This window comes from Thunnus albacares, chromosome 18, assembly GCF_914725855.1.
Source record: "Thunnus albacares chromosome 18, fThuAlb1.1, whole genome shotgun sequence".
NCBI lineage: Eukaryota > Metazoa > Chordata > Actinopteri > Scombriformes > Scombridae > Thunnus > Thunnus albacares.
The window spans coordinates 11,264,523-11,289,554 of NC_058123.1; the positions used below are offsets into that span (position 1 = coordinate 11,264,523).

The following is a 25,032-nucleotide window of genomic DNA, read 5'->3' on the forward strand; positions in this document are numbered from 1 at the left end:
ATTAATTCTCTTTCTGTTAATCTCTCCAGCGCCGATGAGCTCCTGTTGACCGAGATGGTGTTCAACGGTCTCTTCAACGATCTAACGGTCGAACAAGCCACCGCCTTGCTGTCCTGCTTTGTCTTCCAGGAGAACGTACGTGCACATGCGTGCACACTCACAAAAACACGCATAATTCCCCTAATTCTCCGTACAAACAAATATGAAGTCTTTCCCCACATTGAGATAAAAAAGCTTATTCTCATTCCCACACATTAGGTCTTCAATTGCATTCTTGGCCTCTTCCCATGCACTGCAACCAAAACAGAAACCTGAGGTTGATGTGTGTGTTTGTCTTGCCTAATGAAGCAATCCAGTGTCAGATGGTTTAACAAACCTTTTCTTTGGCTCCACATCAGCTCATCCCCCTCAACAGAACACATTTGTGTCTAAACTGAAAAATGGCTCCCATTGTCATCGCCTCTCTTTTGAGTCTTATTCAAATGCTTTATCAGAGAGGGAACGACAACAAGCAGCTGTCATATTTGTATACCAATACACAGGACCGCTGTGTGTGTGTTGGTGTATGTGTGCAGCTGTCACCTGTCGTTAAACTAAAGTCATCCACTCACTTATTCTGACATGAGAGTGCTCCAGAAGACTTCTATTATTATGTTTTCAGGTTGTCTGTCCGTCCCATTCCCGTCATATCCGATACCTCAGGAACGCCTTGAGGGAATTTCTTCATATTTGGCACAAACATCCACTTGGACTCAAGGATGACCTGATTAGATTTTGGTGGTTAAAGATTACTGTGATCTCACCAAACATGTATTTGGCCAGAACTCAAGAATTCATACGCTAATTATGACAAAGTTTCACAAAAATGCCTAATAAGATAAAATGATGAAGTGATGACATTTCATATCCTATAGGTCAAAGGTCAACTTCACTGTGATATCATAATGTTCTGCAAAAACACTTTTCTGGCCATTATTCAACTTGATAACTCAGGAACAGAAGGGGAGATTGTGACCATATTTCACATTTGGTCTGATACTGAATTGGTGACAATAATCTTGGGTGCCCTCCTTGAAACTGTGGTGATTGTTTAGATCTTCTGTGCTGCCGGGTGGAAGATGTGTGTGAAGCATTGATGTTTTAGAGTTTGTAGCTTCTTTGCAGCAACATCCATATCTGAAGCTTTGTCTTCTGTCATGGCTACAGCTTTGTCTTCTGTCAGAATCCGCTTTATTGGCCAAGCATATGAACACATACAAGGAATTTGACTCATGTTTTTTGTTTCTCTCAATAAACTTACACACAAATAGACATAGCAGAACAAGAACAATAAAGCTGAGGCAAGAGAATAGACCATGGATAACAAGCAAGACAGCAACAAATGAATAGTTTTCCAAACACACTTGACTAGGGAGGTTTGCTCGCTGGATGAAGAGCCAGAGCTGAATGATTCACTGAAATCATACATGTCAACATAGTGATAACTTCCACTTCACCACAAAATAAACTTAATACAATTCATCAAATTCCTTCAAATTTTCAAAACAAACATTATGAGTCTTGACAGACATAGATATAAACTGCAACTAGACTGGTTGGCGGAGGCATGCAACTGCCAAGCGGTATTTCTAATTAAAAGTAATTCAGTTTCAATCAATGGTTTAACGATGTTAATCAGGGCAGGAAGAGGTCAGTCCGTCCCCCTGATGTCGACTTGAATGATCCTCATGCTGTGACTGACAGGGCTTCAAAAACTGACCAAGGTTGGCACAGAATGCCTGAATTTTAGTCTGGTTGAAATAAAATAAAGAATAAATGCATGTGATCATACAGCATTTCACATTTTAGAATCCCAGCTTTATTTGTCAAATGAAAAAAAAGTACTAAGTAGAAAAACATGTTATTCATCAAAGTAAGATGTTGAAAGTTATTTGGGTATCTGTACCAAAACTTCGCTATCATATCGGCACCTACAGGTAAATATGAGACTGGTATTGAAAGAGAATTAGTACATTTCCTAAAACATCAAACAACTCTTTACGAGCCAAGGATGAACCTTTGACAGGAAACCCAACGCTTTTTCGCTGTGAAAAAAAAAAAATTCATAGGGAATAAATGTTGCCTTTTGCTGACGCTGGGACGTTATTACAAAAGTTAACACGCAGTCAGGTGTTAATGTATAACATTTAGAGCTGCTAGAGGTAATTGTTATTGATTAACCATCATATTGAAGTAACAAAACCGTAGTTACCAAAGACGAGCAGGATCGAATGTTTGAGTGTCAGAAAGCAGCAGCTTCATTCCTGTATTCTTCTCGTTTTATGATGAAATGTTCAGAAAGCCGTCTGACCAGTGAGACGAAACCAGTGTTCTGTTATAGTTGGGAGGAGATTTGATCTATTTCTTCTTAAACATGCCTGTAGCAGGTTTAACCAGCAACCTATTTTACCCAGGGCGTGGAATATAAACAACAAAAACAAATGTTTGAAATTTGCTATCACAACAATTAACAATGTCATTTTGCCCTCCAGGCCAGTGAGATGCCAAAACTGACTGAACAACTTGCTGCACCCTTGAGACAAATGCAGGTGAGACACTATAGAACAATCCCAAATTTGTATCTGCAGTTGTTTGAATCCGGTGGAAATGTGAATACTGTGATTGTGTTCAGGAGTGCGCCAAGCGTATAGCCAAGGTGTCTGCAGACGCCAAGCTGGAGGTGGACGAGGAGACGTATCTAAACCAGTTTAAGCCTCACCTGATGGATGTGGTCTACGCCTGGGCTAACGGAGCCACGTTTGCTCAGATCTGCAAAATGACCGACGTCTTTGAAGGTGAGCCACTTATATGAATATCCAACAGACATGCCAGGAATTGAAAATGCAGGTATTAAACTCGAAGGGGAAATGTCATGCACATTTCCAGGTCTGTATTTATATTCTGGGGCTCTACTGGAATATCTTGGCATGATTTACAGTTTAAAAAACTCCTTATTCATCTTATACTGGCCCTTTATGCAGCCCCTCAGTTCAACCTCTGTCTGAAACAGGCTGTTTAAACTCTTGTCCCGATAAGCCCACTCTGTTCTGATTGGTTAGCTTCTGGAAGCTATCCAATCAGCTGACTTTCTTCAGCTCTGGCTACATAAACAAACAATAGTAGTCGCATTTTACTTCTTTTTGGACCTTTGATCATGTTTTAACAAAGACATGCAACATCATAACAGTATAAAAGTAACAGAAAATCACAAAAAGCATGATAGAACTGGTCATTTTTCTTGCACCTTCCTCGTCACCTTGTTCTATTAATTCGTTCATTACATCTATTTAGGTTTTCACAATTGGTCCATGATCTGGCTGAAAATGTGTGGCAAGCCTTTACCAAAAATTCACCCATTTACAACATGGCCTTTACAAATCCCTTTCACCTTTGATTTCTTTGATCATATACAGTCTGCAGCCACCTGGAGGCTGTCAGAGGCTCCCTGATTGATTTATTGTGTGTGCTTTGATTAGAAGCCCATTCCATCATTCTCCTCATAGTTTCTGTCTTCGCCTGCCAACAACGACCTCAGCTGTGAAATACTGGACGTCATCAAAAGAAAGAAGTAATGCAGAGTTAAGAAACCGAGGGAGTATTAGATGTGGGTGTGTGTATTTGTGTTGGAAAATGGGAAAGACAGAATTGAGAAATTTCAACAACAATCTGTGTATTTTGACCTCTGTCCATTTCAAATTTGATGATACTTGGCTGTAAATGAAACACTTTGTTTCACAAATTCGTATTTTTCATATTAATTTTACTGGAAAGAGAATAATTTGTTACTGGTTGTTGGGAAAATGGGAATTTCCTTGATGCCTCATTCAAACCAAAGTACATATTAACTGACTCATCTTTGATCATCAATTTTGGAAACTTCTGCTTGCCTAATCATAAATTTCCATTTCTGCATGCTCAGCTGACTTGCTGTTTCACGGACTAAAAGACTCTCTATGTTACAATAGAAATTAATCGGCAGTTTACCAATTGAACACTGTCTCTATTTTGCTTAGAATTAGTTCAAAACTACAAAGTTATTTCCTGGAAACTTATTGGAAATTGTTAGTTTATGTGAAAATTATAACCCCATAAAATATATGAGCTGTTAAATTCTGCAGCCACAGTACTGATGATCCAAAGCTTTAAACTTAAACAATCCTTCAAGACCTCTTTATCCTCCCATCACACTTTTGAGTATGAATTCATTTTAGACCACAGCAGTAAAATCTGCTTCATTGTTCGATATTATGCACACACTGAACACTGTGTGGCTTTGTGTCTCCGCAGGGAGCATCATCCGCTGCATGCGCCGTCTGGAGGAGGTACTGAGACAAATGTGCTCAGCAGCCAAGGCCATAGGCAACACTGAGCTGGAGAACAAGTTTGCTGAAGGTAGGAAACCTCATAGTGCTGTTAAAAACACACATCAAACACAAATCTGACCTTGAAGACACAGTCAAACCCACGTTATTATACATAATCGTTGTCCCAAAGGGTGTAAACTTTAGAGAAGGTGCTGTTTTAATTTATTTATTTATTTATTTTTTTACCACTATAGAAAAATGTATCCTTCCTTACAGGCTGAGTGACACACTGTTGAAACAACTGTTTACATCTCTGTTTGGAATAAACTTAAATTAATTCAGTCTTCATTTATGTCTCTCTGCAGGAATAACAAAGATCAAGAGAGACATCGTCTTTGCTGCCAGTCTCTACCTATAATGACCTCACATCTCTCCCACATGATGGGCAGTTTCTACTGGTGGATTCATTCTGTTTTTGACTTTTTGTCATGATTAACCCCCTATAGATCTCTTAACCATCCGCTCTTTGTTTTTGTGTCACATTAGGGTCAACTTTTTGTCTTTGTAGTTCGGTTAAAACTGTTCTTGATGGAAAAATTATTTATTCGTCCCTCAGATCACTCTTCTGAACAGTTTTTTTTTTCCATCACACCTTACCTGAACTTTGTAATGTTGAGTCCTTTTATCCACGAAGAGATCCAGGATTTACTGCTTCCATAAGGGTTCCTACCTTGTAGTGAATGATGTAGGGGCCAATTTTATAACTGAATGAGCCTGAATATGTCTGAGGATGTAAGCACAAGTGTTGCTTTTTTTTTTTTGTTTGTTTTTTCATTTTTAAAGGCATTTAAGTGAATGCATCTATGTGGCCAGAATATATTGAACATACAGGCTTTTTATTTTTTTGCTCACATAAAGCAAAGTGGTGCATCATGAGAAAAGGTAAACAACACAAGCTTTTAATTTTACGTGATGGCTCATGGCATAATACATCAAACACTTTTGTTCCATTTCTGTCCATTTGTGTTCATGTTAATAAGTAAAATGGCTTTATTTTTCCTTTTTTTTCTGATTTTAGACATTTGTACATATTTGAAACACTTTTTTTTTTCAATAAAAGTCTGTATGGTGATGTCTTTTTACATACAGATGATACATACAGATGATACAAAAAGTACATTGTTGTCTGTTCACTTGATATTAGTTCTTAGATACACAGGGAGCTGTGATAGCAGCAGTAGCGGTCCAGCAAAGGCAACACGGGACACAAACTGACAGTCTATTCTTCAACTTTCTAACCAGACATGATACAAGTCAGGTGTTCCTCCTTGATTATATTGGATTAGATAGTTGGAGAATCAGACGGCAGTGGCCTGGAGTCAGCAGCTCCAGATGTGAAGCGGTATTGCCTCCTCTGGTCTAGGATCAGCTTTAGTCTCCAATACATTCTGGTCTCGGGGAAACCTTCCCCTTCATAATTAGCCCTTTAATTAACCTCATCGGCAACGTTATGAAACACTGCCGTCTCTTAGGGTGCGGGAGTGAATCTAAAACTGACCCTAAATCAGATCTTTGAGCAGACTGACTCCAGGGCAGGAAAAGCACAAAGCAGAGTTACATTCACAGGTTTCCAACCCTCCTCTCTCTCTCTCTATCTCTCTCCCAGCAGTGGTCAGACCCTTTAGTGGGTGCATGCAGTTAAGTCTTCCCACTGGCTCAGTAGATATGGTTCCCATCATTACAGAATCTCTAGCCCCTAATTTACGTCTCACTCTTAAGCATATCTACAAGGTTGTCTCAGCACTTCCACATGGAGAATTGGTGGACATGACAGCAAATTGCCTAAAATTATAAAGTCTTTTAAAAATCTAAACAGGCCTGAGTTGTAGCTTTCCAAGTTTCTTGAATGTTTCCTCTGGGATGCACCATCATCCGCTAACTTTAACTGAAGTAAGAATCCACACTGTAAATCCATGCAGGGTTTTGGATGAGAATCTGCGTGAGATGAAAGGCTAGAGAGCTGGGATCCTGGGTGTGCGTTTGGACAGAGCAGCGGTATCCTCACTCTCACTTAGCTTAGTTGGGACTTTCAAAGTGGTTTCCGTTTGTGGGCGTCTCCTGCAAGGTTGTGTGGGGGATGTCTACTTCTTTACAGGAATCCACGCGTGGCTTGAAAAAGTCCGACACGAAAAAGACCTGCAGGATACAGATGGAGAATTTGGAGAAAATCCATCATTGCAATGAAACTTAAAATCCCCCCACTCCCCCCCCCCCCCACTCAAAAATGTGTTGTGCTCATTGTTCTTTCAATTTGACATCTGAGCTTCACTGTGCAGAATGATGTATGTGCTGAGTTTGACACTAGAGACTGTTTTCACATTCATCTGCTGAAAGTGGAAAGTTTCTGTGTGTTTACTGAAAGTCTGAGTTTAAGACATGCGCCTATGAGCAGGATTTTTTTGACATCACACACACACAACTAGTTTGGAGCCAATCTTGGGCCTGTATTCCACATACACAAGTGTGATGTGGAAACTTGAAGCCTCCAGTGCACAAACACTGAGAATGGACTTTTCAGCGAAATAGAGGACGTCTTGTGTTCAACAATTAAACTTTAGAAAGAAAAAATATTTGCATATTCATAGATTCTGGATGTCTAATGGATTAAAAAGGAGTAGATGTCATTTTAAATGTCTTAAAACACATCTGGAGGGGCTCTTTAATTAGCTGCATCTGTCATTTTGGGAAAATTGCCAATTTGTTTTTTTGCTGAGAGTCAGATCAGAAGATAGACATGAGAGTGTTAAAGTATGAAGCTACAGCTGTTTAGCTTAACTTAGCATAAAGACTGGAAACACCTGCTTGTACAAAGGTAACAAAATCTGCCTTACAAAACCTCGTCTTGTTTACTTTGTACAAATAACAGTGGTAGCTTATTTGGGGAAAGTCATGTGCCAAACTATTTCATGGCCATAAGCAGTGACTTCCTGGAGTCTCCTCTGGTCGCCTGGCAACCACAAGGTGACTCCAGGGGCTAAGAAATAGTCCCATATGTAATCCCCAATAAAACCACAATTTGATGCTTTTATAGTTTTGTTTTTGTACAAATTAAATGGTTTACATGTCAATTAGAGGTAAGTAGGTGGATTTTTTTTTTTTACCATTGGACAGAGCTAGGGTAGCTGTTTCTTTATGCCAAGCTAAGCTAACTCTCTTTAGCTTCATATTTAAAGTGGTGCTTGCTTACTTAATCTTCTCATCTAACTCTTACTAAAAAAAATGAATAAGCACATTTCTTAAAATGTCACACTTCCTTAAAAACACCACTCAAAGGCAATGAATTTGTAACCAAACAGCTTAGTTTAAGATTACAGCACAGCACTTACCACCAGGAGAGCCATAAGGGCACCCTGCAGGAGTCCGGTCAGCACGTCACTCCAGTGGTGTTTATAATCTGACACCCGTGACAGTCCTGTGTACACTGCAGCAGCAATCAAGAAGAACTGGATTGTGGGTCTCAGCAGCCTCGCCCATTCAGTCTGGAGTCGAGCCTGCAGGTAGAGCTGATAAAGACGACACGGGACACACAGTACGTTTTTAAAATGCTTAGAGTCACAATAATAAAGTGTTTCTGGCAATGATAAAGACAAGCAGAGAGGGCACCAGGTTAGATCGTCTAAATAATCATTATAGTGGGCAGCATTCCTGCAAGACAAGCAAATGAGCCGGAAAAAAACGAGCTGCAGTGATTTGTAGATGACTCAGTGTGTTTACATTTCCACACTAGAAACAAATCTATCATGCAGGAAAAAGTAATAAAAATTGTTTCCTAATGTTCCTGCATTGAAAAAAACATCCCCTTTTTTATGGCTCAAAAATAAGGGTGATAAAAGGTGAGAAAATACTCCTACAGCTGGTTTCACACGGGTCATGACCACATTTTCCTCCTTACTCATAGGAATAATCAGTATAACATTGTTTATTATATAATCACAAACATTATCCGATCTGATACTTAAATGCTGATAACACGGCCTCTGGTCTTCGTTCAGCTGAACATCAAGTTCCTCTGTGGCATAAACCAGATTCTAAATGTTGTTTGTATTAAAAACCGGGCGTGTCTACTCTCTTTGTTTGAATCAAGGACAAACAAGTGTAGCCACTTTATCCATATCCATGTTTCTCTTCCTGTTACACTCCACTTCTGATGCAAACTGTGTCATTTAATGAGTGGCAGGAGAAAAGTACTTCAGGGTCTGTAGGTAAAATGTTCAAATGTCAGCTGCTGTTTCTTGGACTACCAGTCCATGCAGAGGGAGAGAGCTTTGTATTGGCGCCAGGACTTTGTCCCTGTGTCTATTTATATCCCCTAATGTTGGATGAATCAGCAGCCTATAAAAATGATCAGGGTCGTGCAGTAAAAGCAGCTCTGAAGGATACTCAAAAAAAAAGCTGCAAACCTTTAAGTTAAACAATGCCACTGATAATCTAAAGAAATATAAAATATACGTAAAGAAATCTTGAATCACTGCAGTTTAAGGGAGTAATTTGATATTTTGGGAAATAAGCTTATTTACTTTATTGCCAAGAGTTTGATGAGAAGATTGAGACCACCTTCATGTCTGTACGCTAAATATGAAGCCATAGCCGGCAGTTGATTAGCTTAGCTTAGCATAAAAACTGGGAACAGGGGGAAATAGCTAGCCGGGCTCTGTCCGAATCAGCCTACAAACACCTTTGAAGCTCTATAATTAACATGTTTTGTCTTGTTTGTTAAATTCATACATAAACAGAGTGTAAAAATGACAAGTTGTGGATTTTGTTACCTTTGAACAGAGCCTGGCTAGGTGTTTCTGCCTGGTTCTCATCTTTATGCTAAGCTAAGCTAATCAGCTGCTGGCTTTAGCTTTATATTTAAAGCACAGATACCAAGACAATTACATCTGATTGACAAGAGCCGTGACACTGTTTACATAAAAGTTGGTAAACTCTTTAAGTAAAAGGCGTGGACTGCCCGTCCACCTCAAGGTGTAATTATCAGTCTTTACAGCTTGAGCACCTGGTGTGGAAGTTAGTATGCACACAGACTATCTCAGTGGGCTTTTCAGTGCAGTACAGTGCATGTGTCAACCTGTCCCTTTATTTCATGACGAAATATACCAAAATAACAAAGGAAAAGGAGGGAACGACACCACACAAATACTTTGAATATAAAGGTTGAGTTTCTCACCAAACTCTCGGCAAGAAAGCAAATGTAAGCATGTTTCCCAAAATGTACTCCTCTACGCTAGTTGCTCTGAAGCTTAATATGCTAATTAACATGAATAAATAGATATCAAATGTGTTTTCCAAAGACACAAATGAAACAACCAGAATGTCCCATTCTGCCGCCTGCCTTTGAACACAGCCTTCCAATAAATACTGATTTAATTGCGGATGAATATGCAGCTGTGTTTGGTACTTACAGCCAGGAACATCATGCAGTACATGGAAAAAGAGGAGTGTCCGGAGTAGAAGGATAGCCTGCAACATAAAAAAGACAGAAACATGGCTCAACACTTTGCAATGTGCTTAATAAATTTAATGAACTCATTAAAAAGACACATCTTGTAATAGGTCAACATCAACATCTGTTACTCAGAGGCACACACCCACACAACACCACATCCTGGCACCTATATGTGGGGGTTGTAGTGGTGTCAGTGTTCACTGACAGGTGTTTGTTGCTGCGGGTGAGAAGTGACCACTTAGATTGACGTTGAGAAAAAGAAACACGCCCTCCAGTCCCCACCACCGCCTTAGTTACTTCCTGTTTACAATAACAGTGCTGCACACATACACATACTGTACTATAACTGTACACCAGCTCATTGGTGTGTCATTCCACTCTGGTGGGCGATGAAGAGTTCAGGGCTTCACGGTGTAGAATAAGATGAAATATGTATTCCAGAGTTAGTCTCTAATGTGGACAAACGACCTGCAGCTCGTTTAAGTGGCAGGTTTATTGATTTGTCTGGATAAGTTTGGCAGGTAAATCCCTGACCTGCCTTAAATCTCAGACGTGGAGTGATGGAAAATAAAGGAGCTGTTCTGGGGTTCAACTTGTTTCCACTGTAGCCTCATCACAAATTAAGTCTACCATTGGTTTTAAGAATTTTATAGCGGCTGAAATATCTCCATAAATGCTGGATGGATTAGTCTAAGATTTGCTACAGACATCAATGCTCTCTAGAGGATCAACCCTACTGACTTTGGTGATCCCCTGACTTTTCCTCTAATGCCACCATGAGGTTAACATTTTTAGTTTTTAATGAAATTTCTCATAAACTGTTGGATGGATCGTATTAGATTTGGTTCAGACATTCATGTTCCCCTCAGCATGAATTGTAGTAACTTTGATGATCCTCTAATTTTCCATCTAGTGCCATCATCAGGTCAAGTTTTTGTTTTGTTGAATACTTTGATTCATGTCCAAATACCTGCGAAACTAAATCACTTTTCCATCAGCCTCAGCTGTATTTTGTTTTTAGTGCTGATTAGCAAATGTTATCCTGCTGACACGCTAAAGATTGTGAAAATGGTAAACGTGGAACCCTTAAATTAAAATGTATTATTCAGGGATGCAACTAACAAGTATTCTCATTAGATTGATCAGTTTTTTTCAATTAATTAATTAAGTAATCAATCAATTTGTCTATTAAAATGTCAGATATGAAAAATACCATTACAAAGTCAATGTCATATTTTGTGTGTTTCTCCAACCAACAGTCCAAATACCTAAAGATATTTAACTATATAAGACTCAAAGAGGCTGAAATCAGAGTTGGCATTTGTGTTGCTTAAATGACTCAATCCATTATCAATATTGTCTTGCTGTAATCATTCCCCCTGTTCATACTGGCTTTTTTGATGGGGGCCAAAATCCAGGGTCCTTGTTTTGTGCTAAAATGTGTTTAAAGGGCTAATTTGAAGCTTCGGCAGACTGAATTAATCAAATAAAATGCAATCTTCCAAAGTTACAGTCATGTTTGTATAAAATTCCCTCTTTGCATTTCCAGTGTTTCCCTGTTGAGCAGCTGTGGAAGTCCAATAACAAAAAGAGGGAATTTGGCACTAAAAACACAAGATATTGACTTGATTTGAATTTGGATGACTGAAGCTTCATATTATCTTCAGATAAACTTTTGAATACATTGTTTCTCTATATTTTGTCCCCCATCACTTACATTGAAAGCACATTATGACGGGATCGTCTAATGGTCAGTATGAACATGAGGAACAATTACATGAAGCCAAACCTGTTTAAATGTTCATTTGGGCACCTGACTGTTGTTTTAAGACACACTTGAAAAATTGTGAATCTACCCTTTAATTTTCTGGCGATCAAGTAATCAATTAATCAAAGTGTTTGGTGGTGGACAACCCAGGCTAATCCAACAGACCTCGGTAACATAACCTCACTTTCCAATGCAATAATAATGCAACAGATTAAAGCTGCAAGTTGGTCAGACCCTGTGAGGGCTACGCTCATTCTTTATTAAGTAATGCTATCAAGTCTGACCAAAAATGTGTTTCTTATAGATATCTACCTTACAAGAAAATCAATATTTTTCATTACACATTCAATCTTTTAGTATCTAATGAATCTTTGCCTTTTAAACGCAAAACACACACACACACACACAGCTCCAACAGCAGGCCTCTTCTTCCCTGGGAAATGTAAATTAAGCTAGGGAGGAATCATATTACAGTAAGATGATCCAGAACAGACTACCCTGACCTGCTCTCTCCTCTCCTGCTGCACTTATTTTCTCTATTAACGACAAGCAGACCAGTCCAAGCACGCACACACATGCACACACACACACGCAGAGGAGCTGGAAATATAATGTGTCCGGACATTAATCTTAAAAGCCTTGCGTATCTGCCTTGAATCACCGGATCTTTTCTCTTGGTCTGCTGATAAATGTTTGTCTCATTATGATGCATTAAAAACTGACTGCAGAATGGTAGAGGGGGCTCCAGGAAATCTCTATGATTATGCACCACACCCTCTAAGTGTAGAGCAGATAACCCAGAGGAGAGACAGAGAGGGTGGGGGACAAATTTCCACTCAGCTCGTGGGGAAGCTTTCTGTTCAAGAGGAAGGGCGAAAACATCATACATTCTGACCTTTAAGTAGAATAATCTAACCTTTGAGTACAGTAGAATAAAACAGTTTCTCATAGCCCTATAAGCCCTTCTTAACATTGATACAATCGTCACTATTTAGGCCTCCAATTCTATAATTACTGCTGGTCTCTGTGGTTGTGCCTATAACAGAATGAGAGGTGGATATCCCCCCCGCCCTATATACTTCCTTCTGCTCTGAGCTGATAAGACATAGAGACCTTAACCAAAACAAATTCTACATTCCTGTGATACTTACTCAATCCTTCCTCTGCTCTCTGTTTTAAACTGCATCTAGCATATATTCACTATTAACTGTTGAAATGTTGTACAACCTCGAAGGCGAATGCTGTAATAATTCTGTTATCACCGTTACTATTAGCCTACATAATCATAGGTTGTGTAATGATACATTTAACCTTTGCACTTTGCGCTTGCACCATGAATTACAAAACAATGCAGAGCACAGAATTTCTTTTTTTTTTTTCCGTCAGATTTCGTTAATCTGTTTTGCAAGAAAACAGCGGCCAAGAGTGCCACAAGTTTAAATGAGGAGCTGATTTCAACATGAACTATTTCACTCGACCATTTGTGATTGCTGGAAAAGATTTGGATATAACGGTAATACCAACCTGCCCTCATTCACCATTCTCGCGTCTCCGGTGCAGGTGAAGTCTTCAATGTAAGCCCCCGCCGAACAGTTGATGAGTTTCCAGTCAGGTTTGCACACGTCCAGGAAGTGCGGCCTGAGCCGGCCAATAGAATACTTGGCTATGTCGGTGAGAGACTGGCTCATCGCAGCACCAAAGAGGAAAGTACCGACTGCTTTGTAAACACAGGCGAGATAGCTGCCGAAAGATGACTTGGATTTGAGGCGTTTTAGATAAACTGAAAGGCACTCGCCAAAGATCATCTGTAAGTGGGGGGGGGGGGAAGGGGAAGGAGGAAAGAATACAAAGTTAAATTTAATATTCAACTGAAATCTGCAACATCAGAGCCTGCAATGTTTCCCTAACCCAATCATGTGATCTAAAATATTTGGATATGTGTGAGAAAGTACAGCCTATTACATACATATAACATTACAGAGGAATGTCCACTTATGTGAAATAGCACTTAATATAGAAAATGTCAAGGCCAGAGGATGATGTCCACTTAAAATAATAAATATTTATATAATACTTCATTTAGAGGAGGAGATGGAGTCCAACTGCTTGCTAAAAGTTTCTGCCATATTTAGTGTCTTTTTGCAAAGTGCTGCAGCAGCTGCACATTAAATGATGGCTGGTAACCTTTGTCTTTCACCTTCAAATGTCACAGAGTTATTAAAGTTCTCAACATGATGTTAGCAAATTAGCTTACAGTTAAATGGTAGTGATGACTTTTGCATGCAATTAAAAAACACACACGTTATTACAGGATAATGTATTTAGCAGCAACCGAGGATTAAGAGAAAGGACAGAAGTAAAAGTTTGAGTGTAAAAATGGGGAAAATTATAGATAAAAGGAGGAAGAGAAGGAGTAAATGTAAAATCACCAAAAAGGGTAAAAAACCGTTAGCAGAAGACAAAACAGATGCACTTACAGTGAGTAATGTGACGGGTATCATAACACCTCCTAACAACTGATAGGAAATGGTGTCTTCTTTATAGGGGTACTTGATTGAATCGTCATTACAGAAAAAGCCCCGTTGGAAAGGTTTGTGTTGCACATTGAGTATTGCAAATGGCAGTCCAGCTAGCAGAGAGGTAATGAGAGAAAAAAAAAAAAAAAAACACGGGAAAAATTACAGGTTATAAGATCATGTCAATAGGCCCCGCACCCCTACCCATGATGCAACAGTGTGTGCCTGGGCAAAGCAAAAGACCACAGCCCAGTTGCATCCTCTGCGTCCCCTGAAGGCAGCTTGCCAAACTTTCAAGATCATCAGGTTAAAAATATGAATGGTTATTGTGTTGGCATGGCAACAGACAGTTAAAAGCTGATAAGGGGAGGATGTTAATAGACAAAAGTCAAAACTTAAGAGCACAAAAATGACATTTCAAAGCAGGTTATTGAGCGCAACTGAGCTCTTTTTCCTCTCTGTTTGAAGCTGTGATCGGTGAAGTAGTGTTTTATCAGGGATCGTGTTACCAGATTGGCTCATGTTCTTTCTTTTGAATTCTCGCCAACAGACCCACAGCGAGCAGAAGTCATCAGCATGTGAGAAGAAACAGTCCATATGTGACCGAAACATCCATACACTACACACTTTGTTCTTCACTTCCCCTCAGAACAAAATGACACTTACTGTCTCCTCTTTATCTCTCTTGGCAAACCCACAAACTTTCCCTCTGCCTAAAACTGACTAACCGCTCTGTATTCCCCACATATTCTCACACACCTTCCTTTGCCAGACATTGAACGATGAAGTGAGTCCTTAAAAAAATTAGGCTACGATAACATATTTAAAAAAAGAGAAAAAAAATTGTTACAGTTCAGTTATGATTACTCATGATACATAAAAGACTACAGGCGGGGATGGAAGAGATAAATCACCAATACCACAAAGCAGTAACAGAAGACACACACACACACACACTTTCTGCCTCTGCCATTCTTCAAAAACAATCGTCTCTGTTCCAGAAGAAGCATTCCAGCTATTTTAAGGAGCAGAAGGACACAGCACACGGCCTGCATGTCTGTTGTATTCATTAACAACACTGACCGAAAATTTCACCCAGTAGATTAAGACAACAAAAGCCTGTCCTTACTATTCTGGAAACAGAAGAGGAAACTGTTATGTGCTTATTCTCACTACAGCTATGTAGAGCTGCAACGATTAGTCTTTCTATTGATTAGCTGCCAACTGTTAAATTCATCGCCAAGTATTTTGATAATCCATTAATCATCTTAATCGTCTTTTTTTTTTTTTAAGAAAAAAAAAGTCCAAATTCTCTAATTCCAGCTTCTCCAATGTGAACATTTTCTGGTTTCTTTAGACTTCTTTGATAGTAAACTGAATATCTTTGGGTTTATTAGTCGGGATAAAAGAAGATATTTGAGGACGTCATCTTGGGCTTTGGGAAACGAAAAACCGAAAAAATGATCATCAGATTAATTAATAATAAAAACGATTGTTAGCTGCAGCCCTACAGCTATGACTAGATTAATTTATGGTTTGAGACCAAGTTTCAGTATGTATGTTTCAAATGATTTGGACTGCAGTTACTAAAATTGATTAAAATCCAATTTAAATATATAAATATAAATATATATATATATATATATATAAATATATATATATATATATATATATATATATAAATATAAATATATATATATATATATATATATATATATATATATAAAAAAAATCGAGGCCCAAGATGAAGGCTAAAAAACTAAAATCCTGGCAGATCAAAGCACAATACAAAATCCGGAGTAAATCTTTGGCAGAAAGTTCGATCAATCCTGCTGTAGTAAGTGGGATGTTGAGAATAGTTGTTTTTTTAAGTTGACTAAGGATCTAAAATGGACTGATTCTGTTTAATACTGATTGTTTTTAAGTGGACATCCTCCTTCGCCTTACGCTTTTCGTAAACATCTGCAAGAGCTGATGTTGGTGAACACCTCTACTAATGTCATTACGTGACACAAGCCTCACACTGGGGATAAGAAACAGTAGCAGAACTAAAAACATACTGCACATATTTGGTTTCATTGAGTTTAACTGTGCTACTGTAACAGCTACTGAACAAATGAAGTTATCTGTGTTTACATACAGGCAGTTTGAGTTCTGAATATATCCTAAAAATAACTCTCTGGAGACTTGTTGGTTCTACTTCCTGGTCCCAAAAGAGCCTTTCTCACAGTGGATATTTTGACTTGCCATAGCAGGAAAAGCATGTGTAGCTGATAATAGTAATAGTGGCTTCTTTCCATGTAGGTGTGTCAGTAAAGCAGCACACACCGACCAGAGCGGATGCACTGGCACACCTTGAAATACATTTAAGTTACACCTCTGATTGACAAGTCAACATATTTTCCATGAGACAGGTCATGTGCCTACGTCAAACCTGCCTCGAGTGACTCCTACTTACGCAGCTAATGGGCAGGGTGAAGCCCACAGTGTAGAGCACTGTGGAGGAGATTGTGCCATGGTGGAAAGGGTACTTGATGCTCTCGTCGTTACAGAAAAAGCCCCTCTGGTAGGGGCGGATCTTACCCAGGTTAAAGGCTGCCAGAGGCAGACCTCCTGTGGACGGAGAGATCAGGAGGAGAATTTTAAAAAAAAACATGAGCAAAGCAAAAAGTTGAGATCTTCAAATCTGTCATCTTTCAGGTGGAAGTTAGAGGACGATGGAGCTTATTAGCATCGTAGGAAAAGAATATGTGCCAAAATGAATTTGTGACAGAAATGAGAGAGCCCAACCTCAGTGAAAGGATAAGGCTGGAAGTATTTTTCCTTGTGACATCAAATCCCATGAAAAGCCCAAAACCAACAATTCGTTAATCCATCTCTCAATACTTTCTGACTTCTCCCGCTTGTCTATGGCTCTCAGCCCTGACCCCATTTGTTCCTACTAGACGTAAAACTTTAAAAACTGATCATGAATATATACCTTCAACTTTTAAAAAGGCTAAATATTTTCCTGGAACAGCTGGGCACCGTAGCTTTTAGGAAATGTTACTAAAACAGGACTAAACGGTGCATTTGTTGGGAACTATTTTAAGCTGCGGATTAATACACATTTGGTGCATTAGTGAGTATTTACAGCAGCAGGACAGTGCATGTGAGAACAATTCAAGATAAACTACAGCGTCCATGTTCATCGTAATGAAGGAACATGTCACGCAGTGCAACAGTGAGACTCTTTGGTGCGTTTTTAATAAGTTTTGGACAACAATAACACTCTACAACAGAGAAATAAGCTATAAACAGACTTTGGATACACAGGAAAAACATGTTAGAATGATAAACTCATTGTTGGTTTTGGTCTTTTATTAATGAGATTTTTTAATGTTGATAATAATATAGCCAGCCATATCCTTTGAGGCTGAGCTCAGTCAGAAACTCTACAGCATTATATATATCACACAGTAAAAAAAAAAAACCTCAACAACAATGACTTTATTACACACAAAAAAACATGTTATCTTTGGGCAGTTTTTCAGTCTGGAGGATTGAGAAGCTTCTGGCTGGAGCACCGAGTCACATTGGTATGAAAGACATAGCATTGTGGACATAGCTAAGCGCTCCCTATAGATAAAATACCATAAAGATAACAGATTATGCTAATAGGTTGTGACAGTCCAAAGTCTGGATGTAATGCTGCTTTCATTTCACTGGCTGGTTGGCCCATTTAGCTCGTTGTATAGTAGGGGAAAAGACAGTCATTCGTCCGTTCAAGCAGAAAATTAGGGTCGATTATTGAGCTGTAAGGCCCATTTTAACAAGCCACAAATGGCAGAAATCAAACAAACACACACAAACATCACACAAAGATACACCTTCATCTACAAACAGTCTGCTTCTTCAATCCTGTTCTGTCTGCTGTTTCTACAGCTGTCAGTGTCAGCTGTGCCACCCTGAGTTGATTGGCTACAACAGCTGGAAATGCCACAAAGTCGAAATGGCAACACCCTCGAATCACTTTCTAACTGCACCAAGCAACAGTGTTATACTTTAACTTGACCTCCTCTAAAACAAATGTGCAACTAAAAGGGCTAACCAACACAAACATACAGACAAGAGAGAAAGAAATAAAGAAAAATGTGGATATTTTCCAATAAATCTCTCAGCCTGTACAGTGATTGTATTAACAAAATAAAAAATGATGCATAAGCACACCAGAGCAAACACTCTAACCTGCTCATTACGCATGTTTTTACATCCTGATTAATCACATTTATCAAAACAGTGTTCCTACAAGCTTAACCTCAACACTCACTACGTGTATATGCATGTTTGGTAACAAGCAGTTCTGCATGACTGCCGGTGGCTGACTATCAGATTCTTGGGTATAATTTAATAGTCTGTTTTTGTATCATTAGCAGAACATCCAAGTTTTCTTCGGCATCAGTCATCCAAACAGCACAGTGAGATTGTACAGTCATTCTCACTGACAGAACACATGTTCCCTTGTGAGGCACTTACAAAATTATGCAATATAAAACACATCTGTAGCCTCTGGGATTTAGCAATACTTCAAAACAAATCGTGTCAAATTTCTCTAAAGAAAAAAAATGTGTAACTTTAGGAAATATTGATGACTGTGCACGGGAGGCTATAGCTTTATGAGTCATGGTGTATATCGATCATTCATAATGAGATTTAAAAGACATTAAAGCCCCCAGAGAAAATGTCTGTCTCTGCCTACCCTGCAAAAGTGAAACCACACAGCACTTATACAGTGATTCATACATTCAATATAAAGACTGGCTGCAAAAAAATGAAGATGGATCAATTCACCACACTTTCAGATAAAGTTAATTATTTGAAACAGCGGTTTCAGATGCTAGATAATCAACTCATACACCGTAGATAACAGAAATTTTACCCTGAATATAGTTTCAGGACTGATATGAGTACAAGTGCCCGCCTTATAACGACCTTAGACTTCCTGAGGGGAAAATGTGATTACATGAACCGGGAAACTTAGGTGAACTGTGTCAGTGCTGACACATGAGTTTAAAACACAACCTGTAAGGTAGTGATGTCAGTTAGGCTATAGCATAGTTCCTCTGCAACACTCTTAAATTCGCAGATTAGAAGATTAATCAGTTTATATCTATCTTTGGTTCATAAAAATTTGGAATATGTACAGTTAAATATGAGTCTACAAGTGACCCACAAAATATGACATATGTGAAATGTGACAGTAACTTTTAACTACAGATAAATTATTTACTGGATAAGTGCCTAAATATAATTGACAAAATATTGATAACAGGGACTATTACAGTGTCATACTACATTTACAGAAAATCAACTATTTTGATAATCTGTTAATTGTTTTGAGTCATTTTTTAAGAAAAAAAAAGCTCAGATTTTCTGGTTCCAGCTTCTTAAATGTGAATATTTTCTTTAGTCCTCTATGATAGTAAAAGGGACAAAATAAGACATGAAATGATTGACATTTTAAAGACCAAATGACTAATCAATTAATTGAGAAAATGACAGATTAATCTCTAATGCAGCTCTAATCATTCAAGTCCCCATCCACTCAAAAATGTGCTTCTTGTTCCTTCACTTGGATGTTTAAGCTTCACTGTGTAGAATGATGTATGTGCAGAGTTTGACACCAGAAGGCTGTTTTCACATTTATCTGCTGAAAGTGGAAAGTTTCTCTGTGCTCACTGAAAATCCAAATTTGAAGTATAATTTATGACATCACAAATAGTTTGGAAGCCAATCGAGGTCCAAAATTCAACTTAGACACATGTGATGTGGAAACTCGAAGCCTTTGGTGCACAAATGCTGACAATGGACAGTGAAGGAGGAAATATCTGGTGTTCAGCAGCTCAACTTCTGAGATGAAATATATTTGCATATTCATCAGTTCTGAATTTTTTATGAGGGAGAAGAAGTAGATGCCATTTTAAGGATTTTAACAAGACAATTAACATTTTTTTGTGGAAAAAAAAAACAGTTTTATTACTGAAAAGCAGAGTATTTTACATACATCTTTAAAATGTCTGGAGGGGATCTTTAACCATTAAATGCCTGTGAGCACCTGAAACTCACGTTGGTGTGACTCATTAAATTTGCATACAATGGAAACAAATCAAATTCTTCATTGTATTGAGAGGGGAGGGGAAAAAGCTACAGCAACACTTGGAAAAATCACTATAAATACATCACAAATTCCATAAACATATTGCTTGATTAGTGGCAACATTAGAAGTTAAAATAAACTTCTGTTAAACACAATAAAGTCTCAGTAAATCTCACCCTTGTGCTGCTGAGCATTCACCACTCCCTTCACGTGATGGCAAGCAAGTTAATATCCGAACAGGAGGATTATATTTATCAGGTCACAAATCGGCTTATTAACAATAATAGCAGCAACTAACAGCCCACAGCAGTTGAGCAGGCAAAATTAGTAATTAAAAACACATACCTAGGATCAGACAGGCGATGTCGAGCAGGACAAAGGGGATTCCTCTCGTCTCGAACATGTTTGCTCTTGTCCGTCTCAGCTCCGAGTCCCTGGCTTGTGGTGCGTCCTCTCCTGTAATAAACACCAGGGGGATGCTCCTCCTCGGGACGTCGCTGCTTCTGTTTCCGACCCGAGTGTGAGGTCAGAAACTCGCTACAGCAAATGCTATATAAAACCACAATGAACCGTCGACGCCCCGGTAAGAATTAAACAGACCGTGCGGGGCAGCTGCAAAGCACATACCGATGATAATCAGGCGGAGAAACGCGTCTCGCTGCTGCCGCTGTTGTTGTTGTCGTCCTCGGGTGTCGGGTGCCGACTCTTCCGCTTGTCTGTCATCATGGTTTTAAAGCTGTTGAGGGTTTTTTTTTAGCACTCACTCTCACGGGGGTCCGAGCATTTTAAATAGACACCTGCTCGGAGCCGCTGTGTGTGTAACCGGCGGTGCACGAAGCGCTTTTGACGGATCCGAAAAGCTCCGAAGGCGACCGCAGCTGCAGGCCTGGTGCCGCCTTCAAGTGCAGGCAGGAATGTCGGAAACACGAAGGTTAACCTCCGTGTGTTACTCAGTGGTTGATTCGGTGACATCCTTTAGAGCAGTGGTTCTCAAACTTTATCACGTCAAGGACCCCTAAGCTGATTAGACCACGGACCCCCATTTGATAAGATTTTTGCTTTTAGATGTTTTATTACAGAAAGTGTATGAAACCCATGACCATAATAGTCGTACATTATGTCATTGTGTTCCTTATGGATGGAAGTATAGTGAAAATAAATAATGCCTTGTTTTGCTAGGGACCCCCTGGAACCACCCCAAGGACCCCGACCCCACTTTGAGAATCACTGCTTTAAAAAGGACAGGTTCACATTTTCTTAAGTCCGTTTTGAAACAACACTCAAGTGCCCATATGAACACTGAAAGAGGTTTTCATTGCTGTAATCATTCCTCCTGTTCATAAAAGATCCTTTCGATGTGCTTTCAATATAAGTGATGGGGGGCCAAAATCCACAATGTGTCCACACATTGCACTCATTTTGTGCAAAAATGCTTTAAGAAGTTTATCTGAAGCTTAGGCATCATTAGGCTTCATTGGATTGTGATTATAAATCCATCCCTATGTGAGCAGCATTTTAATATAGCAAGTCAAGGTGGAACTAAATTTAGCTACTTTATATACTGCTGTGTATTTCATCTATAACAAGACATTATATTCCATTTGTTGATCACATGTTTTATGTGTAAAATCTGAATGTGTTAACTAATAATCAAAGCTCTCAAATAAATGTAGAGGAGTGAAAAGTACAATATTTCATTCCGAAAAAGGGGTGAAGTAGAAGTATAAAGTAGCATAAAATGGAAATACTCAAGTAAATTAGCACCCCAAAACTGTACTTATATAGTATTTGAGTACTTATTTAGCTATTCTTAGTGGCTGCTAAGTAAGTGTTGTTACATCAACACACAGAAGTTATAACAACACTTAAACACTAAGTACAGGCTCACAGTATTAAAAGGATAGGTTCACAATTTTTCAAGTCTGTCTTAAAACAGCAATTAGGTTTCCATATTGTAGTGTTCCTAGGGGAGATGGGGGGGGGGGTCGGCGTCAGCAACACCTCTCAGTTTTACCAGTTAAGTTACTGTAAGTGTTGTACAGTGTGTTCAGCCAACTCTATTAAGTGTTAGTCAGTGAAAGAGTCAGCAGAGATGTCAAATCATGAGTTGTTCCATGCACCAATAATGGCATTCCCCCCTCTTAGACAGTAAATATTGTAAAACTGTTGTGCCATCCCACTGCTGTTGTGACAGATATAGTTGACTGTGAAGGGAAGGCTCACTGGTTCCTGTACCAACATGACCCAGCTCTACACAATATGAACACTGAAAGAGGTTTTCCTCTATGTGCTCATTCCTCCTGCTCTTACTGGCTGTTAAAAGATCCCCTTCAAATGCATTTTCAGTAGCCCCTTCTACACAGCTTGTTCAAGGCGGGAATGTCGTGCTGCTATTCCATCTCGCCATTCTGTATAAAAAAGGTACAAACACGGAATGTGGGGGGGCATTGTTGTTCTGCTATTAAGCCGGCAGTGGAGGTAGTCACATTGCCGGATTGACATCTGTGTAAAAAAGACAGCCAGTATGGCGGGATTACACACACTAGACGCCGATACTGTTGTGTTACATGTCACAGCTCTTATCTGGAACGCCAGCATGCTATCTAAAAATCACATAGGGGGGCGGCATTATGCTGGCTTTGTTTGCTTTAGCGCAAAAAAGAAAAGCCAGCATAATGACAAGTCTTCTTTACAGCAACATCGTGAGATCTCTGTATAAAAGGGGGTAATATAAGTGATGGGGGCCAAAATCCACACATTCACTTTGTGCAGAAATGTATTTACAAGTTTATCTGAAGCTTATATGAGGCTTCAGCAGTCTGAGTTAGTCATATCAAGTGGATATCTGCCACATTTACAGTCTGTTTAGCATCAAATTCCCTCTTTGTGTTTCCCTGTTGAGCTGTAGTGGAAATACAGTAACACCCAAATGAAACACAGGTGAGGGAAACGAGACACAGGTGAGACACATGAAATAATCAAACACGGGAAGTAAAGTGAGCAGACACAAGGAGGAAATATTACAAAATAAAACAGGGACTAAAGTAAACAAACAGGTGACACAAAAACACAGGAGGAACACACAAGGGAACAGAGAAAACCAAAACCAGGAAACAAATGCAACACAAATGAAAGAGCCCCTCAAAAAGTCCAACTAAAAACAGAAAAAGTCTGAGGGCATCAGAAGGATAACAAAAACCAAGGAAGTCAAAAGAACAAAAACACAAAGAGTCCAAAAAACAGAAAAAGTACCGGTAAGACTTGACAGTAGAAAGAGAGATAAATGCAATTGAGCTTAGGTGTCCCACATTGGGTGGTGTCCCACATTACTCTAAAGCAGAGTATTTTCATATCTGGAGAGGATCTTTAACTTCAGCCCAGAAAGATAATCTCATTAGCTCTGGGAACATTTATCATGCATGGAGCTACAAAAAAGCCACCGGCACTAGAGAGGTCATTTAACCAATAATTATTGGGATGAATTTAAATATTCTGAGAAGACATGAAATGATGTATTTATCCCATTTGCTAGATAATGTTTTTATACACTTATCAATCTGCAGTTTATTGCCTTAGTCAATATGTTCAGCTCAGTATGTAGCCTATAGGTAAACATACATTTCATTATCTTTGATGGTTGAACTGTCCTCGTTAATTACTCACTGACCCCATCTAGTGTTTTGGAGGTTAAGCTACACTAATACAATACAATACAATGTCGAAAATTGTGATGATACAAATAAACACTTGCTCCAAACCGACAGTAATGATGAATATTTATTTTCTTCATATCATATATATTCTTGTTTTTTTTTTAAAAAGGGACATACTAGTACTCCATCCACCACTGGATATCAAGTCCTTTGATCACCCACCTGTTGCTCTACACTGCCCCACTGTAGTTTTAGATACTCTTACTCATATTTATGGTCAATGTCAGTGACATTTAGCACAGAAATACATATAAACCATTTATCTTAAAGATGGTGTTATTCAACCACAGTTTTGAATGGGGAAATTATTTATGCCTCCAAACACAGGTGCTAATATCACTTATTTTCGTATTTTATATATAAATAAGACTAAACATTACCATGCCTCCAGTGTGGCTGCTGATGATTGATTGATTGCAGGTTAATCTTCTTAAATGTTTTCATCTTTATCAAAAAACTGGAGGTCCTGCACTCCTACACAAGTGTTTCCACTTTATAGCACCTGATTAGACCTCTGAAGTTAGGTGGAGCCTTGCTAGAAATGTCACAAGTTTATCAAAGTGCAATAAAAACAAACACGTAAAGTTGTATGCTATCCCGCCTCAACAGGTGCAACAAAACTAAAGTCGTCACAGATGATGATTGAAAACACCTGTGTGAGTGAATCTTTGGGGCAGTGGGGCAGCAGGGGTAGTGGTGGCAAAAGATTAGAGAAGCAAGCTTGTGACTGGAAGGTCATCGGTTCAGCAAGATAATTCTGGATGGGGGAAAGTGAAAAAGCAGCACTTGCCCCTCCCTCATTACCCCCACTAAGCTGCCTTTGAGCAAGGCCCTCAACCCCAATTGCTCCAGTGGAGCTGCTCAGTGGCCGGCAGATCAGACTGGTTGTACTGGGCAGCTTCCAGGTGTGAATGTGTAACTGTGAGTGTGATCAGGGTGTTACTGCAAAAGAGAGCATTCCTATCAGTGAAACTTCCCTGAATAAATAAAGGTTAAAAAACATTAAGAGGAGATTATTTCTAATGCATAACTCTATTGTTCTTTTTG

At 39.1% G+C, this 25,032-nt stretch overlaps 2 protein-coding genes across 6 annotated transcripts in view; one reads left to right on the forward strand and one right to left on the reverse strand.

The window, feature by feature from the left end:
• The window catches only part of mtrex (Mtr4 exosome RNA helicase), a 23,696-nt gene extending 17,175 nt beyond the window's left edge, over window positions 1–6,521 (forward strand). Inside the window, exons 23-27 of the mRNA XM_044334335.1 lie at window positions 30–135; window positions 2,532–2,588; window positions 2,672–2,834; window positions 4,327–4,431; window positions 4,709–6,521. Coding sequence (XP_044190270.1) covers window positions 30–135; window positions 2,532–2,588; window positions 2,672–2,834; window positions 4,327–4,431; window positions 4,709–4,761 — 484 coding nt within the window. The 3' untranslated portion in view covers window positions 4,762–6,521. The remainder of the gene's footprint in view (window positions 1–29; window positions 136–2,531; window positions 2,589–2,671; window positions 2,835–4,326; window positions 4,432–4,708) is intronic.
• On the reverse strand, window positions 5,282–24,544 carry plpp1a (phospholipid phosphatase 1a). 5 transcript variants are annotated; one of them, XM_044334339.1, is made up of 7 exons: window positions 20,900–21,173; window positions 20,618–20,775; window positions 16,595–16,749; window positions 13,145–13,425; window positions 9,809–9,866; window positions 7,730–7,906; window positions 5,282–6,539 (listed from the first exon to the last, which is right to left on the reverse strand). In XM_044334339.1, exons 2-7 carry the CDS (start codon window positions 20,673–20,675, stop codon window positions 6,420–6,422), a joined length of 849 nt encoding a protein of 282 aa, XP_044190274.1. In that variant the 5' UTR covers window positions 20,676–20,775; window positions 20,900–21,173; the 3' UTR covers window positions 5,282–6,419. The 5 variants fall into 5 exon arrangements, with proteins under 5 accessions (XP_044190274.1, XP_044190273.1, XP_044190272.1 ...); XM_044334338.1 differs by having other exon boundaries at window positions 20,618–20,821; XM_044334337.1 differs by lacking the exons at window positions 16,595–16,749; window positions 20,618–20,775; window positions 20,900–21,173 and adding exons at window positions 14,098–14,249; window positions 24,366–24,544.
• Between the last annotated feature and the right edge of the window lie 488 nt (window positions 24,545–25,032).